The sequence below is a fragment of the Leptosomus discolor genome, chromosome 3 (genome assembly GCF_034619465.1).
Source record: "Leptosomus discolor isolate bLepDis1 chromosome 3, bLepDis1.hap2, whole genome shotgun sequence".
Classification (NCBI taxonomy): domain Eukaryota; kingdom Metazoa; phylum Chordata; class Aves; order Leptosomiformes; family Leptosomidae; genus Leptosomus; species Leptosomus discolor.
In genome coordinates, this window is record NC_141393.1 from 49,591,811 (window position 1) to 49,608,314 (window position 16,504).

At 48.3% G+C, this 16,504-nt stretch overlaps 1 protein-coding gene across 2 annotated transcripts; it reads left to right on the plus strand.

The window, feature by feature from the left end:
- Positions 1 to 3,173: 3,173 nt before the first annotated feature.
- On the plus strand, positions 3,174 to 9,447 carry COMMD9 (COMM domain containing 9). Of its 2 annotated transcripts, XM_086462257.1 has the most exons (6): positions 3,174 to 3,243; positions 3,356 to 3,481; positions 3,879 to 4,018; positions 4,776 to 4,810; positions 8,237 to 8,340; positions 9,172 to 9,447. In XM_086462257.1, the coding sequence occupies exons 1-6, from the start codon at positions 3,193 to 3,195 to the stop codon at positions 9,310 to 9,312; spliced, it is 597 nt and encodes a 198-aa protein (XP_086318383.1). In that variant the 5' UTR covers positions 3,174 to 3,192; the 3' UTR covers positions 9,313 to 9,447. The 2 variants fall into 2 exon arrangements, with proteins under 2 accessions (XP_086318383.1, XP_086318384.1); XM_086462258.1 differs by lacking the exon at positions 3,356 to 3,481.
- The last annotated feature ends 7,057 nt before the right edge of the window (positions 9,448 to 16,504 follow it).

A 16,504-nucleotide genomic window follows, 5' to 3' on the forward strand; every position in this document is an offset into this window, starting at 1 on the left:
TGCTGTTTTAAGTGAAAAGGCAAATGAAGAACTATTCTCCTACTGCAAATCCCAGAAGGTCCCCAACTCCCACCAGAAACCTCCCACCTAGCTCTCAGAAGTCATCCCTTCTTGCCTCACCTCCCTTCTCACTCAAGCGATTCCCAGCCAGGGTCCCTGATCCTCCCTCCCCACATCAAATACCAGTTCTGGACGCTTTTTTAAATGGCTGGGAACAGAGGTCATGGGCAAGAACAGCAGACAGCGGGTAAGTATACATATCCATACACCCACATCCCCATGTCCGGGAGATCTTGAATTTAGAATGTTATTAACAGCATTTAAGAGTCTCAGTCCAGAGACTGCTCACTCAGCCAGCCCCCTGCAGTGCTACGGCCCACGTCATTTCTGTATAGACGTATCTGTGCTACTTCACAAAGGCTGGCACAATCGAGAGAGAGAGCCACAGCAGTTAGTACTGCAGCTGTATTGCCCAGGCCTGGGCGCAGGCAGGTTTGCCCAACTCAGCAGCAGAGTTTAATTTTCAGACTCCACGACTGGACTAACAGCAGTTTAGCTCTGGAGATCCAAGCCAGTTCCTGCACATAGCACTGTGCAGACACATCTGCAGGCTTAGAGCCGAGTCCCACTGGGTGATATAGACATGAAATCATGGGGAACAATGGCTGTGAGAAGACCTAAGGAGGTCATCCAATCCATCTCAGTTCTAAGTGTTTGGTTTTGTTTGGTTTTTTTTTTTTTTTTCAAAAAGAATTGCCTCTGGCACAGCAGATAATGGAACTGGTGTTTCTCAAAACTTCCTGATAAGCACAGTGATCACAGGGCCAGCCTTCCTTACACCATTCAGTCTCACCCTTCACCCTTTATAATCTGATTTTGGAGGTCTGGACCTTGAAGGCAGCTACACACTACCAAAGAAAGAAAGAAGGGTAGAGAAAGAACAGAAAGAACGAAAAGAAAGAAAGATCTACTCACCCTCAGATAAAGCATTGTACTAAGCACTTCTGATGGCTTCTGACCATGAACTACAAACAGCATTTCAATTTGGATATTAAAGCAAACCTGTCATTATTTCCTCATAATTAGAAGGCTCCTGGAGTGAGGAAATAGCAACAATAGAAGGTGGACTAGAGAGCGAATTCAGTACGATGCCAGCTGTACTTAATGGCAGGCAGCATCTTTGTCCTGAGTACGTGACTCACAGGTAAATGTTCTCTCTTGCCACATACTGCTGTGATAGCCAACAGCGACAGTTATCTACTCCCCCGCTCCCTGCCCTTTGCATCTCTCCACTGACTTGTCTGACAAAGTTACCAGCCATGGATCAACCTGATATTACATACATCTTGTAAAGTCATTGCTTTAGAAAAGCCCTGGAAAAAAAAAAAACAAACAGTGACCTCTTCTCCAGCTGGGCACAGCAATGCATAAGTTTTACTGCTTAGAAAACTTCTGCTTACCTCTGACTGTAGGAAATGCTAGTTTATTGGTTTGGGAACAACAATGCAATTGCAATACTAAGTGACATCCTGAGGACAATCCCTAGGCTTTCTTGCTCAGACTGTAACACAGTGTTGTTTTTTCATACTGCCTTCGTTTATCCTTTCACCGCCTCTAAGCTTACTTCTGGTGTTAATAAATGCCCACATTTATTAATGCAGGACTTCATGTTATGCAGTTAGCTACATTACCTTCCTGTCACTCAGGTAACAAAAGTGACCTACCCTGATCCATCTGAGGACAGAAGCATAGTCAAGACAATGTGATTCCAGTTTCCTAGCGCTGAAACCCTGACCTCTAACCACTACCTTTTTTTTTTTTTTTTTTTTCCTTTGGGATGCTATTGTTTAGCCCACTAACTCTGCAAACCTTTCATTTCGGAAACAAAAGTAAGGATCTCACCATCCTTCCCTTCACCTTCTGGTCTATTTCAGTGCGTAGTTTACAGACAGTGCCATATTTGTGCAGGTAGGAAATGATCGCTGTGGCACCAGTAGAAGAGGGACCATCACCAAATCTTTCAGACACTTCCTCTCAGGAAGGAATAGACAATGTCGCCAGTGTAGCTCATTTTCCTCTTCTGATCAGAGTATTGATTTGTAGAGTATGGTCACCTGGACAAGCAACTGCTGTCCACAAGCCCCACTGCCCACTCAGTCCTGCCACCTGAACTCAGCAGCACACCAGCTCTCCCAGGAAGGCCCCACCGTGAGGCAACTCCATACAGCAGAGCCTCGGCTTTCCCTGACATGCTGCCTGCACTGGGCTGGATTTGTTGGTGACACGGCGCTAGAGAAAGCAGCATGAATGCATGGCAGCTCTCCAAGCTGATCAATCACACTAATTAATTTCAAGAGGCCACAGATGGTAAACTCATACCCCAAAATAGTTCCCCCAGAGCCCTGTTTCCTGCTGCTCTTGAAAAATGACGGAAAATAAAGTCCTCTCCCTTTGGATTCTTCTGCCCTTTAAGATTTCCCAGCAAGAGAGAGGGAAATCAGCTTCTCTGCAAGAGGAAGCCCTTTTCCCTGCCAAGCTTGTGAAGACCAATGCAAACAGCATTTAGATAATTCCACTCCTTCCCTATATTATTCTGCTTACAAAGCAGAAATGGAAACGAGGACGGGGGTGCCGTGACAGAAGGAAGGGATGGGGAAAGATCATAGTCTACCGATGGCCTGGACTCAGATGTGCTGGGAATTACACAAGACAAAGAGAAGCCTATTTCTTTCGCAGGAAGAGGACTCCTTTAAATCCCTCATGAAGTGAAAGGTACGGTTTGCTAAGATAATGGCCCATATCATCATAGCAGCGCCACGATAATTCTTTTGCCTTCAGTTCCCACTAGCTGAAAATAGAGCGCTTACAGCTAAATTCTGCATCCAACGTAGAGATTTGCACCGACAGTATAAAAAAAAAACCGAGTAGATCAGCGAGGGTGAGGCCCTCGCCCCTCCTACAGCGCTGCCGACGCCGGGGTCCCGCAACACGGCCGGGCCCCCCGCACTCCCACCCGCTCGACAGCGGGCGACTGCCGCGGCTCGAGACGAATAACGCGAAGCCGCCTCCAACGGCAGGACTACGGAGCCCGAACCCCAGCCCGCCCGGCCCCGCCCACCCCAGCTGATAGCGCCAAGATGGCGGCGGCGCGTCATGGGCAGCTGGGCGCCCGCCTCAGCTGACCGAGCCAAGATGGCGGCGGTGCGGGAAGCCGAGTTCGCCGCCTTGCAGAGCCTGCTGAAGGTGAGCGGGCCGCCGAGCTGATGGGGGATGGGGCGCCCGGCCCGGCCCGCCGGCGGGGGCTGCTGCCTCTCCCGGGCCGCGGCTGACTGCCCCCCGCTTTGCTCCCCGCCAGGCGCCGTCCAGGGACGCGGTGCGGCAGCTGTGCCAGGAGTGCTTCTCCAGCCCGCCCGCCGGCCTCGGCCCGCTGGCCCTGCGTGCCTGCCCCGGCCTCGCCGCCGGCCCCGTGGAAGCGGAGCAGGTAGGGTCAGGAGGGGGAGCCGGGAGCTGCCGCCCGCCGGGTCCTCCCCGAGCCAGTGGGAGCCAGGGCTGGCCCGGGCCCGCGGCGCCGGGGGGCTCCGGAGGACCGCGGCCGCTGCTGGGACGAAGCGCGGTCGGTAAAAGCCGTCCTGCCCCGGCGGCACAGCCCGGAGGGGCCCTGCGGGGGGGGCAGAAGGGGCGGCGTGGGGCGGGCGTGCCAGAGGACAGCGGGAAGCTCGGCTCCTTAGCTGCAGAGGCTGTTGGGCAGCGCTTGGGTGTGCTGGGCCCTGGTGGTGTGGGTCGCTGCAGAAGCTTTCCCGGCTACTGAAGGCCCGTCCCGTGCTGTAGGTCATGCTTCGCAACCCAGCGGAGCCCTTTCATCTCTTCCTTTCCTACAGCTGGTGTCTGCTTTGCACAGCCTCACCAGGCACGTCGTGTACCACGGCTTGACAAGGGCAGAAGATATCCTCGCTCTCTTCCCAGAAAACTTCCACCAAAATCTGAAAAACCTTTTGACTAAGATAATCTTGGAGAATATGTGAGTGCTACCCACCTGCCCTTTGCTTTCAGCTGCCAAGTTAAAGCCTGTGTGTCTGGTTTGATATGAAGATGGCTGGCATCATGCAAAGTCTGGCTTCTAGGAATTTTATGTGTGCCTTGGGTGTAATCGCACAGGTTGGGGTGAGCACAGTTGAATGAAATACGTCTGTCTGAGTGGAATGGCGAACAAAACACAGCCATGGGCCCGGAGGGTTTTCCCAAGACGTTTGAAACGTGCGTGGGCCTCAGTCACATAATGCAAAGCCCCTTTTACCCTAACAACTTGCCTGTGTGGTGGAAAAATGCTACAGTTGATGATAAAACTGAGAGGGATTGATTTCAGCACTCCAGAATGTGATTGGGTAGCATCAACATGCCCATCCACTTACCACCTTGGTGCAGGTGCGGAGGCACCATGTGCGTAGAGCGTGCATGAGCTGGTGGCAGAGGGTAGCAGTCCTGCATGCTTGTACCTCTCACAGCTTGGTAGCCCATTGCATTGATAAAACTGGGGAGAAAGCACATGCGATAAGTGAAGAACCACCCATAGTTGGTCACCAGTTTGCCTGCCGTTGCCCACCAGTGACAGCCTTTCCTTGGCACTCAGCAGCATAGACAGCTTCTCTCCCCTGCTTACTGCTGCAGGCCTGGTGACCCTTCTGCTGTCAGGGGTAAGCCACTCCGAATGCCTTTCCTATCTTCTTTTTTTTTTTTTTTTCCCCAAAGCACCACTGATACCGTTTTTCTCTTCACAGCTCTGCTTGGAGGAATGAAGCACAAGCAAGTCAGAGTAAGTAGTAGTTCATACCCTGATGCAATTAATGTTTCCTGAGGTCATTGGAGCTTAGAATTTAGAGTAGTGCATCGCGACGTGTTTTCATAACGAGGCACAGGGATGCCCCCGTTTGCCTTAGATGAAGCTGTACGATTGTGGCATCACAGAGCTTAGCAGAAGCCACCAAGCTTCTGTGCAGGTCTGTGCTAAATTGTTTCCAGTCCTCAAGCAGTTCTGTTTAATGCTCAGCCTGTTGCTACCTTGCAGAGTGTAGTGTATAGCGACTATTTGCAAAACGTTTGAAACTGAAGCGCTCTGACCTCCCCATTCAGGTTGTCAAGTGATGTCCATATTCAGTAACTGTGCACTGTAAAAGATGTGTACGTATTGGGGAATACCTCATCCGTGCACATCTGGTCGGGTCGATTCTGCGCGTTCTTCGTCTTCCACGCAGCAGAAAGCACACTGTATATGTTCCTAACTGCTTTTTCCTCACCTTTCTAAACAGTGATGTAATCCAGGATTGTGAACTTCAGTAATAGCATCATGGGCAGTGAGTTACATCACAGTTAGGTGTCCCGTGCAGCTGTGACACTTTGTTTTCTCCCCAAGAGGTTTTCTGTACAGCTGTTGCACTTAGAGAGTTACAAATGAGAGCTGATATGTAACAGAGTACTTTGAGGTCTGCGAGGACCCTCTTTACCCTTTTCTTTGGCTGCAGAGGGGATAATGTCCAACAGCTAAACAGTATAGAATTATAGTCATGCCTGTCCCTCAGAGTTTTAATGGAGAGGAGAATAGAGAAGAGGGAAGAAACTGTCACATAATGCTAACACAGTAAACACAGCAGTTGCTTGCACTAAACAACGTCCTAGTGTTACCAAGACACATGATGCCTTTCCCCGTAGCCGTGCACTACCATGCGTTGGAGGAGACGAGAGCAGGCATGACACACCAGCCTAACACACTAGCTAGGTCTTCACAGCCCAGAGGCAAGGCTGGGTGTGTGGCTCTTGCAACATCACACAGGAGCTCTGCTCTGACACTCACATCTTTGTATTCATTAGATAAATATTTAACCCTGTTGGAATGAGGTCATCTTCTAGGAAATGATGGATTATTTTAGTATTGTATTCATGAAATAGCTGGTGTGTATTACATAGGGGCCAAGGCAGTGACCTAAAGAGCAAACATTCCAACTGATTGATCTATGTTAACATGAAAGTGTGGCTGGTTTCCTGCCCCTCCTAAGCCACCAGCAATCAGTCTTCGCAAATTCACCTACAAGGCTAAACAGATGCATTTTATGTTGTTGCAAATGCTGCCAAGTGCTGGCCCCGACAGACCGCGAACTGGAATTTGTTCCAAAAGCAAGAGCAAGGCAGCCAGTTCTGCAGTGCCCCCTGGAGCTCTGCTCGGGGAAGCAAGAAGGAGAGCCGTTCCCCAGACAGAAAGAAGAGTTTTTGTAAGCACCGTTAGGAAGCAGCTTGAGCACCTGGAGTCCATAGGAAGGCTGGCGATCAGGCCCTGGGGAGGAAACAGGGCATCCTACAGCAGGCAGAACCCAGTCAGGCTGCAGCTGCCTATTGAGACAGCTCTTGGTGCTTGATGGGTTTAGTCTCTGCCTCGTTAACCCCCTCTGGTACCCTTAAACACATGTCAGACAACTGCTGACAACCAAGTTTGGTCAGGCTTCACAAAGACACTCAAACCTGCCAAGCACCACAGCTGAGATTTTAAACTGACTTTGTGAATAAACGATCACCTCCCTACAGATCTTCTATGGGGTTGGTCCTACGTTTCGTTCAGACTTCTCTGAAAATCCCTAGGTGACATAACAGGAACAGTTTTTCTTCAGGCACCCTACAGCCCTTTATTCTGACATAGTTACAGCAGTTAAGCCCATCAGCTGCAAATGCCCTTGTCAGACCAAAAGGGTTTGTGTCTGTTTCCATGTCCTTAGTGTGGACTTTCTTCTAGTGAGAATTTACTGGTTTTGCCAGGAAACTGGATGCTGCACTTCCGAACATAGGAAGCATAGCTCAGATCTTACCAGAAATGGGAGCTGAAAAAAGTGCAAGAGGTGTTCCGAGTCTTATAAATGTGATGGTACAAAGTGGGAATGACTTTAAGTATTCCCCATTAAACTGCACCTTACAGCTTCTTTTCTTTATGTATATTTTAAACAAGGAATTTACCTTACAGACATTTTCCAAGTTTCTGGATTCTGGTGGTAAATTGTGCTTCACCTCTGGGCAGTCAAGGGTTCAAGCCTCGTCTTTTAACACATGCTGTTGCTATCTGGTTGGATAAGTAAAGCATAATTAATTACTGGTTTGCAGTTTGTGTGAGAAAACACTTGTAAATCTGAGATGAAAATGTTCTTTTTCTGGTTAAAATGTATTTTTTTTAAATGAAAGTAGGAAACTTTGTTTTGTTCAAACAAGGGAGAAAGATATCTGCATGTCACCCATCTAAATACCTGCCTCAGTTTCACCTGAGTATATTCTTCAAGTGTTCCTTGTATTTATTACTGGCAGCTGAAAGACACTGTTGGAAAACATTACACTCCCAGGAACTGACAAAGAGCACTTGCAGCCAGGCTGTTGGTGCCAGAGTTTTGTTGGGAGAAGCTTGATCTCAGCTTTTATGCCAGTTTGTGCGGTGCTGAGGGACTCTTGTGGGTTCGTAGTGCAGTGAGCTCCATTAAGGACACACCGTCATCAGAGAGTATCCCTATCTCCTCTGCAAGGGATAGCTACACAAATTTCTTGGCAGGGCAGCCAAGTCAGAGCTGTCCTCCCTTCCCTTGGAAGGCTCACGGGGTCTTCAGCCCTGACTGCTGCGGTCAGTATTGCACCAAACTGTTGAATGGTTTCTGTTAGGCTACATCTAGTTAGGGCAATATGGTCCATGTTTTTAAGAAATGGGCAGGACGTGTGAAGGTTGCAGTTTATCAATACATATGCAGTATGCTTTGGTTCGTGGGTTGCAGTAACATGTTTTATGCTGCTGGATTTTAAGAGCATTCCTGTGTGCTTTCTTACTGGTTACAGAACAGAGCAAGAAGCATGCAGGTCCCAGAGCAACCCGTGGCAAAACACTAGTTGAGTGTTGCAGGGGATGAAGAAGTGGAGAAGCCATCTTACTGCTCTCCTTCTCCCAGCTGCTTTGTGAATTTACCTGGGCTTGTCTTGCACTGTGCCATCCTTGCATGTGATGATGGGAGAACCCTGTTTGTCCTTCCACTGTCACGAGCAGTGCTTCAGAGACTGGCCTGTTGCAGAGTAAAAATGGTGTGAAACCACATAGTAGTGCTGAAGTTGTACACTTCCCAGGGCCAGCAGTGGAGAAGCATGTATGTGGTGGTGGTCACAGGTTGCAGGGTCTGATGTCCTCATGTGCTGCTGGGCCTAACAGACCCATTTTTTAATCCCTTAGTCTCCCTGCCTCGTCTGGTTGACATGGACTGGAGGGTAGACATCAAGACGTCTTCAGACAGCATCAGCAGAATGGCAGTCCCAACTTGCCTGCTTCAGTTAAAGGTAATGTCAGTGGCTGTAAAGGGTACAGGATCAAAGTAATCAAGTCCAACACCTGACTTAGCAGTGGTAGTGCAGCAGAGTTCAAGCAGACATGTGGTGCTTGCCCGTTGCCTGGTGGGCAGTTAACAGACTTTCTCAGAGGCGATCTTTGAACTACGAGAGAGCCTGGGAGTGATCTCTCTGGTGAAAGCCCTCTCTTTCTTACAAGGGAGAGTTTTCTTTGCATGAGGATGAGAGAAGGCAGCATATTTGTTCCTGGTCACCACTATTGTCTTCAGAAAGAAAGACAGAAGATAAATTATGAAGCCATCACCCTTGAATCCTAAGCCACTCATCAGCATGTTTAGCTGACTGTGTTAGTTGGGAAATTACTTTTGATTACTGATAACGTCCACATGTGATATTTGGGGAGAACAGCTAAACTTGCTGCTTGTCTTCTACAGAGTTCTGGATCCCCCAGCCAGTGAAAATGGGGTCGGTGGGTTTCAGAGGAGGAGGAAAAAAATCTAATTTCTGTGTGCAGGATGAGGTTAAGTATCCTATGTGGTATCTGCTAAGATGCTTTTGATACGGATGCGGCTTCCTGCCACCAGTGTCTTCAGAATTTCCCCACACTCGTGGCTGTATATGCTTACTTGCACTCTGTCAATGGGAACGCACTCCCTAGTGAGGCACATGGCTCAGAAAATGTGCCATGGTCCTTCAGGATGGAGCTGGGTGCCAGATACAAAGTGGTTTTCTTTGTCTATTGAACACTGACTTCTGTAGTGGCATGGAAAAAACACAGGAATTAATTTTTCCTACACCTAACATCTGCATTCCTGTTTTCAGATTCAGGAAGATGTTGCCGTATGTGGAAATAGTCCTGTTGTTTCTGCACTGACTGTGGAACTGAGCAAGGAAACCCTGGACACTATGTTAGAAGGTCTAGGAAGGATCCGGGACCAACTTTCTGCCGTTGCAAACAAATGAATGCTCCAGGGCATGGATTCCAGCAGTGAGGAAGGGTAGTATTCTCTGCCTACAGCTCTCAGAAGTTACAGCCTCATGTTAACACATTTTCTATTTTAACAAAACAAAATTAAAAAGATTTCTTTATTGAGTTAATCCAATTGCTTTTGAAAAGCTAACACTTGAAACGTTCCTTTGGTCTGATGCCAAAAGGTGTTTTCCTAGTATGTTGTTGGATGAAAGCTGGTTTCTCTTTCAGAAAAGGATTCGAGTGCTCAGTGTGGCTTAATCACAAGGACCATAACTGGAAATGGCAAATAGCTGCAGTGAGTGAAGCAAGTGGCATCAGTGGCACTATCTGCAGGCAGCTGGAAGTTGCTGACGGAGACTTAGTACTGCCCACTGGATCAGAGGCATGACAAACATCTGAGGGCTTCAAGGGCTATAGCTCCAGTCCTTCAGCAAGAAAATACTGGTATTTTCTAGCCCAAGATCTAGAAGGCTATGAGAGCTTGCCTTCAAATTTTTGCCTAAAGTGTTAGGAGTTTTTGTGTTGGCTTTTACCACCTTCGCCAGAAGAGCTGAGGCTGCTTAGAAAAAGGGGGTAAAACAAGAGAGGCCAAGCAGGACCGCTGTTACTCAACCAGCGAGAACGTTTCGCACTAAGGGCCTGCTCATGGAGACTGCCACACAGAGAGTAATGCGCCTGCCATTGCAGGCAGTTGTGTGTGAGCTTTTTCATGGAAGGATATTCAGCACTACTTCACCACCAGCTTGTTCCTTGCCAACACTGTCCTCCTTAGCTTATGTCTCGCCTGCCTCTCCATCTTCCCCTCGTGCTTACGGAGCAGTGAACTCCCCCTCCGTGTTCAACGGCTAAGCCCAGCTGGCTCTAGCTTCTGTGCCTGTCAGCATCATAGTGGCCATTCCTCGCTCACAGTTCACATCTCCCTTGAATGGGGTCATCACAATGGTTCATTCCTGGAGAGGAGTAGGCCAAGGGCACAAATAAAGGATAGAGCTATCATAGCATGTGCATTGCCTGAACAAACTCCTCTGCCCAGGAAACTATAGGCCTTCACTGTGGAGGTCAACAACTCCATCTTCACTGCAGTATTTAAGGAATAGGTAGTTACCTCCTGCACATACCCTGGTCATCAAATGATAATGCAATTACACTTAGCAAAACAGTAATACATTTCTTCATAAAACACAAGTATGTGAGTTAAGTTCAAATTGTAACCTCACAATTTAGACATTGTGTTGGATCTGACTGTGTCAAAGTGGTCAAAAAGCATTTAGACATTAAATCCTACTGTGTACTACTCAAAAAATTTTGCTTCCTCTTACTGCAAGAAAAAGGGGGGTTTAGGGTGTTCAGGCCAAAAGTTGTGTAGATGCTGAGAGCAAGAACAACTTTGGAAGAAAATGCCTTTATGATTCCTAACTCCCACTTCTATTAATGATCTTTAAACATTGGTTTAAAGCAGTAGAAGACCTTACAAGACTCAAGATGGTTTGGTAAAGGTGTAATAGTTACTCTGTGTTTAAGTTTGGGGTTTAATGTGTAAATTTACGTATTCAGGCTCTTCCAAAACTGTTTTTGCTTTGTTTATAACTGAGGTGTTATTATTTCACTTCAAACAAGTCACTTTGTTACTAGAAATCTGGTTTAGAATTGTTTTGACCTAAGTAAAAAAATATTAGTTTCGATCTGTTTGGCATCTAACTTTCACTGGAGAGAACAGAGTTTATATTTAACAATATATATGGGATGCCCTGCCCAGATTGGGACTGAAAAAGGCTTTTTTGGTAACAAATCTGTGATAGATCTCTTATTAAGTGACCACCATCTCTCTTAAAAATCACAACAGCTGAGCTTAATCTCTGTTCTTGGTACTAGGACCAACATATCTAGCAGTGTTATTTCCTCAGTCGCTTTATAACCGTAGCTATTCTGAGTGATAATAACCCCTACAGCAATAACCAGGTTAATGAATTCACCAATCTTTCTCATGTTCCCCTTAAAAGGTTCACCTCGCCAAGTTCTAGAGTGGTAAAGTGGGTGCTTACGGTTACAGTACATCAGTGGCAGCACTGGGAGGTGAGGGATCCCACCTCCCCGGGCCCTCTCCTAACCTCTTGGCCCCTTAGTTGGGAACTTTATTCTGTGATGCAGTAGTTACGCTGGCAACGCCCATACGTTTCTCCCCCAACTGCATAGATGTTGTGCAGGTAGTTGCTGATTTTTCACCCTGTTTTAATGGGAGAGTTTAGTAATGCCTGGGACATTTGGGCCTGGCTTTCTGAACAAGGGTCACCTTCAAGCAGAATAACCCGAGTTTGTTTGTTACACTTGACAAGTCTGTGGGTATCCCCAGGCACCTTGCTGCAGGCATCGGTTTTCGAGGTGCCCTATAACTGAGGGGTTGTGCTGTGACGAGGCAGCAACTAGCCTTCAGAACGTCCCTGTGCGCCGCGGGGCAGATGTGGCAGCCTATAAACTGTCCTTGCCATGTCATATGCAAGACCCTGCCTGTTCCTGCATCTGCTCAGCACTGCATAAACCTCTTTTCTGGGGTCATTAATGTGTACAGGTCTTGCCACTGGCATTGCCACCACCGAAGCATGCGTGAAGCTTGTAACAAAGACAGCAGCAGCAGCGTGCCCGCCCCGTGACATAGATCTGCTGCCCGACTGTACTGAGTCTCGCAGGGAGAGGAGGGACCGCAGCAGAGCCGGAGCGGCATTGCCAGCCGGCAAGCCTCCCTGAGCCTTCTTCTGCAACCCCGCTCTGTCAGACGGCATGAAGAGCGAGAATGAAAGGCAGGAATGAGATAAAACTGCCTTTTCCCCAGGAGATGGCGAGCTTAGTCTCCCGTTTCTCCAGCAGGACGCAGGGTGGGCTGCCCGGCAGAAGCTGGGAGCGGTGGGGTGAGCGCCTGCAAGAGCCCCAACAGTCCCGGGTGTCCCAGCAGCAGACCAGGAAGGGAATGGCATCCGCCGGCTGGCAAAAGGTCTCCCATCTGCTATGGCACCTGCCGGCTGGGGCAGCTGAGCACGTCGTGGGGGGTAGCTGGCAGAGGCGGCAGCAACAGACGGCTCTCCGCAGTGTGCCAGTCGCTTTCAGCACAAAGGAGGAACCCTTTTTTTTTTTTTTTTTTTTTTTTTTTTTTTTTTTTTTTTGCCAGGTTGGATGCAAATTCCTCCGGGGACAGCTCTGGCACCCTCAAGGGAAAGGACAGCAAGGGATGCAGCCAGCTCGGAATGTTTCGAGCGGGCCCATCTCAGACAATGCAAGTTTTGCATAGATTTAAATAGCAGTGGGCAGGGCACTGTACAAGCCATCTCTGGAGAAGGAAGGAAGCTGGGGGCAGGGAGAGTTCCTTCTCTCCCGAGCATGTTATAAACCGACTTCAAACAGTGCACTAAGCGCAATGGCATCCTACACATTTGATGTCTGCTCTCCACCTATAGACAAATACATTTTTCGCTCGCCTTCGCTGCTGCTGTTCAGCCCGTGACAGCATCCTCTCTCCTCACTGGCCCTCTGCACCCCACCTCCCAGGAGGCACCACCTGAGCGAGGAAGGGCTGATGCACACCAGCAAGGCTGACCACCACCATCACCACCCCCCTCCCCCTCAAGTGCCACCACATACGCAAACACAGTGAGCAGAGACAGCCAAACAGCATCCCCTTCCCATCCCTGCTCCCTTCCAGTCCCTGATCAGGCGAGGGGATGGTTTGGAACAACAGTAGGTATGGCTTTGTGGGGTGTTTTTTTGTTTCCCCTCTAAGAAAGACACAGTTTTTCAAGTTGACAGCATCCCTTTATGCTGATGAGCTAGTGCATGTTGAGTGCCAACTAGCAGCAGAAATATAACAGCATCCATTAGAGCTGCTAGCTAAAGCCTGCCAGGGCTTCTGTTTGTCATTTAGAGTGTTGGAACTCACCCCGCGAATAAGATGAAGGAGAAAATTTACATGGAAAATCTGGACCTTGCAGTGGGCTTTTTAGTTTCTTACAAAAAAAATACAAACCAAGTTTGCTTTGATGCTCTGAACCATGCTGTTAAGGAAGATCTAAGAAACCTAAAGGAGAAGGCTGCAGCATACTGGTGCCCAGACTTTGCACGGGCGGGGAACTGGGCTGGTTGGAAAAGCTGACATCCTTAGAGCTGGACCAGTGACTGTCAGTCCAGGGGTGTCCAAACCCCCATCCTGTGTCAGTAAGTCTTCTTGAGGCAAGCATCACCACCACTTGCAAACAAAGTCCTATGGAGGTCAGCAAGGCTCCCTGAGCTGTCCCTCTGCTCCACATAGCGCAGGGCTCAGCCCATGTGAAGTTCAGTGGAGATTCATGGCCAGGAGCAGGAAGTTACGCACTGTCCCAACTATTTTGGTTCCTTCGTGTTTTGTGGCCTCATTCCCAAGCCTGTCTCTGTGTTTATCCCATTTATATGCACACGCAGAGACATGACCCTCACTTTTGATTATTTTTTTTAAACCACTTGTTACAGTCAATATTATTCCATGCTCTACTAAACCAGAATGGCAGAAAGTCATAGATAATCTAGAAAGTTCGACCTGGATGTCAACAGACAGCTGATACGCTTTTGTAAAGACGTGTCTGGTGACAAATAAACAATCAGAAGATCAGAATGAAATCAAAGCAAGCATGGCTGAGTACACTGCATAATTGAATGAGAGGTGCATTTAGACAACGTCTTTTCCCTCTCTGAAAAGGACAGCATGAAAGCATACTTGGCCATCTGCGTCTCAGGATGTTTCCCTTTTCCTGGGCACAGATGGTAAACTTCAAACATCACTGCCACTCTCACCTACCACATCAGCCCTGTGAGCCACCTCAGTTACAATTTCTACCCTTTGCTTTCCAGTGACCTCGCCTCTCCCTTTGGTGCTGTCGTAGAAGTTCTGGCTTCACGTTCTGACAGGTTCAGAGCGACCCCGGTGGTGTGGTAACACAGCTCTCAGGAAATCAAAGATCCTTTAAATGAAGTGAAAGCCAGGCACAGTTTTGCCTGGTCCCCAGGCAAAACACAAATTCACAGCCTCTGAAAACCAAAACAAAACAGCTGAGCAAGACACCTAACCCAGGTGGAGCTGCGGCTCCCTTCGCTGTCCACATTCACACGCCACCTCTAGCTCAACTAGTCCCCGGGCAGAGGCCTCATCTTCGCAGCTCCACAGAGGGCCCTGCGCTGCCACCGGAGCTCTTGCCAGTGACAGTCTGGAGTCTGGCCCGTCAGACATCACTAAGGCAGCTTAGTTGTTCCAGGAGCAGATTGCAGGCTTTCTGGTTGCCTGACACAACAGCGTCTTACCTTCTCCTCAATGAGTGAGGCTGATCCCTGCCGTTTAATGAGTGGTTGTGGCCCCAGTGACAGCTCACAGAGAAATGGTCCAGTTTCCTGAGGTGCAGAGTGCTTTCTCTGGAACTTCTGCTGCACTGCCCTCTGGGCCCATCCAATCTGCAGCATCAGAAGGGATCTCAGTACAATTTTCCCCAAGGGAAGTAATTTTTATGTCATTTTTGGTTAAAATTTCTTCTTCCCCCACGTTTTCTTAAATCATTCTATATAATTCACGCTGTCATCCTCCACTCCAGACCAGTGAAAAAACACAGTCCTATTTCAATAATTCAATAATAATAAATGAAAAGTACCAAAATTACCAAAAAAAAAAAATTTTACACAGACTGTCTTAATGGCTCTGAAGCAATGAAGAGAGCTATGAAGTCTGCTGGTAACTGGAAATGAACTCGACTTTCAGATGATGAAATTAAATTCATTGGTAGTTCTCTAGAGAGCGGGGAAAAGCTTTGGAGATGACCACTGCATACAGAATAAATATCCTGGTCACTAATTATGTTTATTCTTAAGTACAGGCAGCTTATTTTCATTAGCAGCATTCTGAGGAAGGAGCATCGTCTCACATAGGGCTGTTCCAACTCCAGACCACAGCCTGGTTTTGCTGAGCCCTCTGCGTGCCCTGCCAGAAGTCAGAGCTCTTGCAGCTCCTTGGGTGCAGAAGCAGAGCGTGCCCAGAAGAGCCGCTGCAGCCCCCCATGCTTGTCGGCCATGTCCGACCCAGAGCAGTGGGACCGAGTTTGGCCTTTATAGAAGAACTGGAGGCCTTGATGTCACCTCTGGGATGAAGCAGGTAGCCTGGGTGGGGACAAGAGCAAGGCCTGGAACCACACAGTTTTGAGCTGAGTGCGCATCTCTGCCACAACTCTTGAGCATCTGCCTTTGCCTCTGCCTCGCAGGTAGGAAGCTAGGTTACACCTATTTTGGGAGAGATAGGATAATTAACTGATCCACTTGGTATTAAGCCTCTTGAAGTGTGTAGGCAAAGGAACTTACGAGCACACTGAGCATATTGCCAAGAAAAAGATGTCAATGCCAGGGCATGGTGCTCCCTGTGACAGTGCAGGCTGAAATGATTTTCGGCTGCCTACAAAGAAAACAGTGTTTTGCAGAATTTACCACTCTCTCCAGTTCCTTGGGAGCACAGTACCACACAGATTTGAAAATACAACAAGCTCGACTCCTGAACTAAAACCTGAATCGCTGTTACAACACTATTCAAAGGAACGGTGCCCTGCTGGGGTTTATTGCAGAGAGTAAGTCTTCACCTCTCCCTGACCCACTTTAGAAGTTTGTCCTTCTGTCTCATTCATATAAAAGGCTTCAGCAGGAAACTGAGTGGAGGCAACAGTGAAAGAGCATCTCATCTGTTTGTTTCAAAAGAACCCTCTTTGCTTTGTCTCAATTTCAGACCTCTCATGTAAACCAGCAACTATCAAGATACGGCCCCTTCCCTTCTCCCCCACTCCAGCAGCATCTCATCCCTCAGCCTTGCCTCTCCTTTCATACAGCTGTGACTGGGGAGATGAATTTGTTGGGCACGGGAGAGAAATGCCACACATTTAAGGTCCCCACTGCCTGCACGAGGCATGTGCCCTTGCAGAGAGAGGAAGGGATTGTGGCACTTCCAAATGAATCAAGCCTGGATGATCCTCATCGACTTGCTGACACGAATTTCATTTTCACAGATAGCTCCCTGTTGCCCAGGGTGTTTTGTTTTTTGTCAGAGCTGCCTGGTTTCCAGTCATTTGCTGTAGGACTTGCTACAGAATAAATACGTCCTAGAGGGCAGCACAGCCTTGGCAGGCCTTCAGAGGGTCT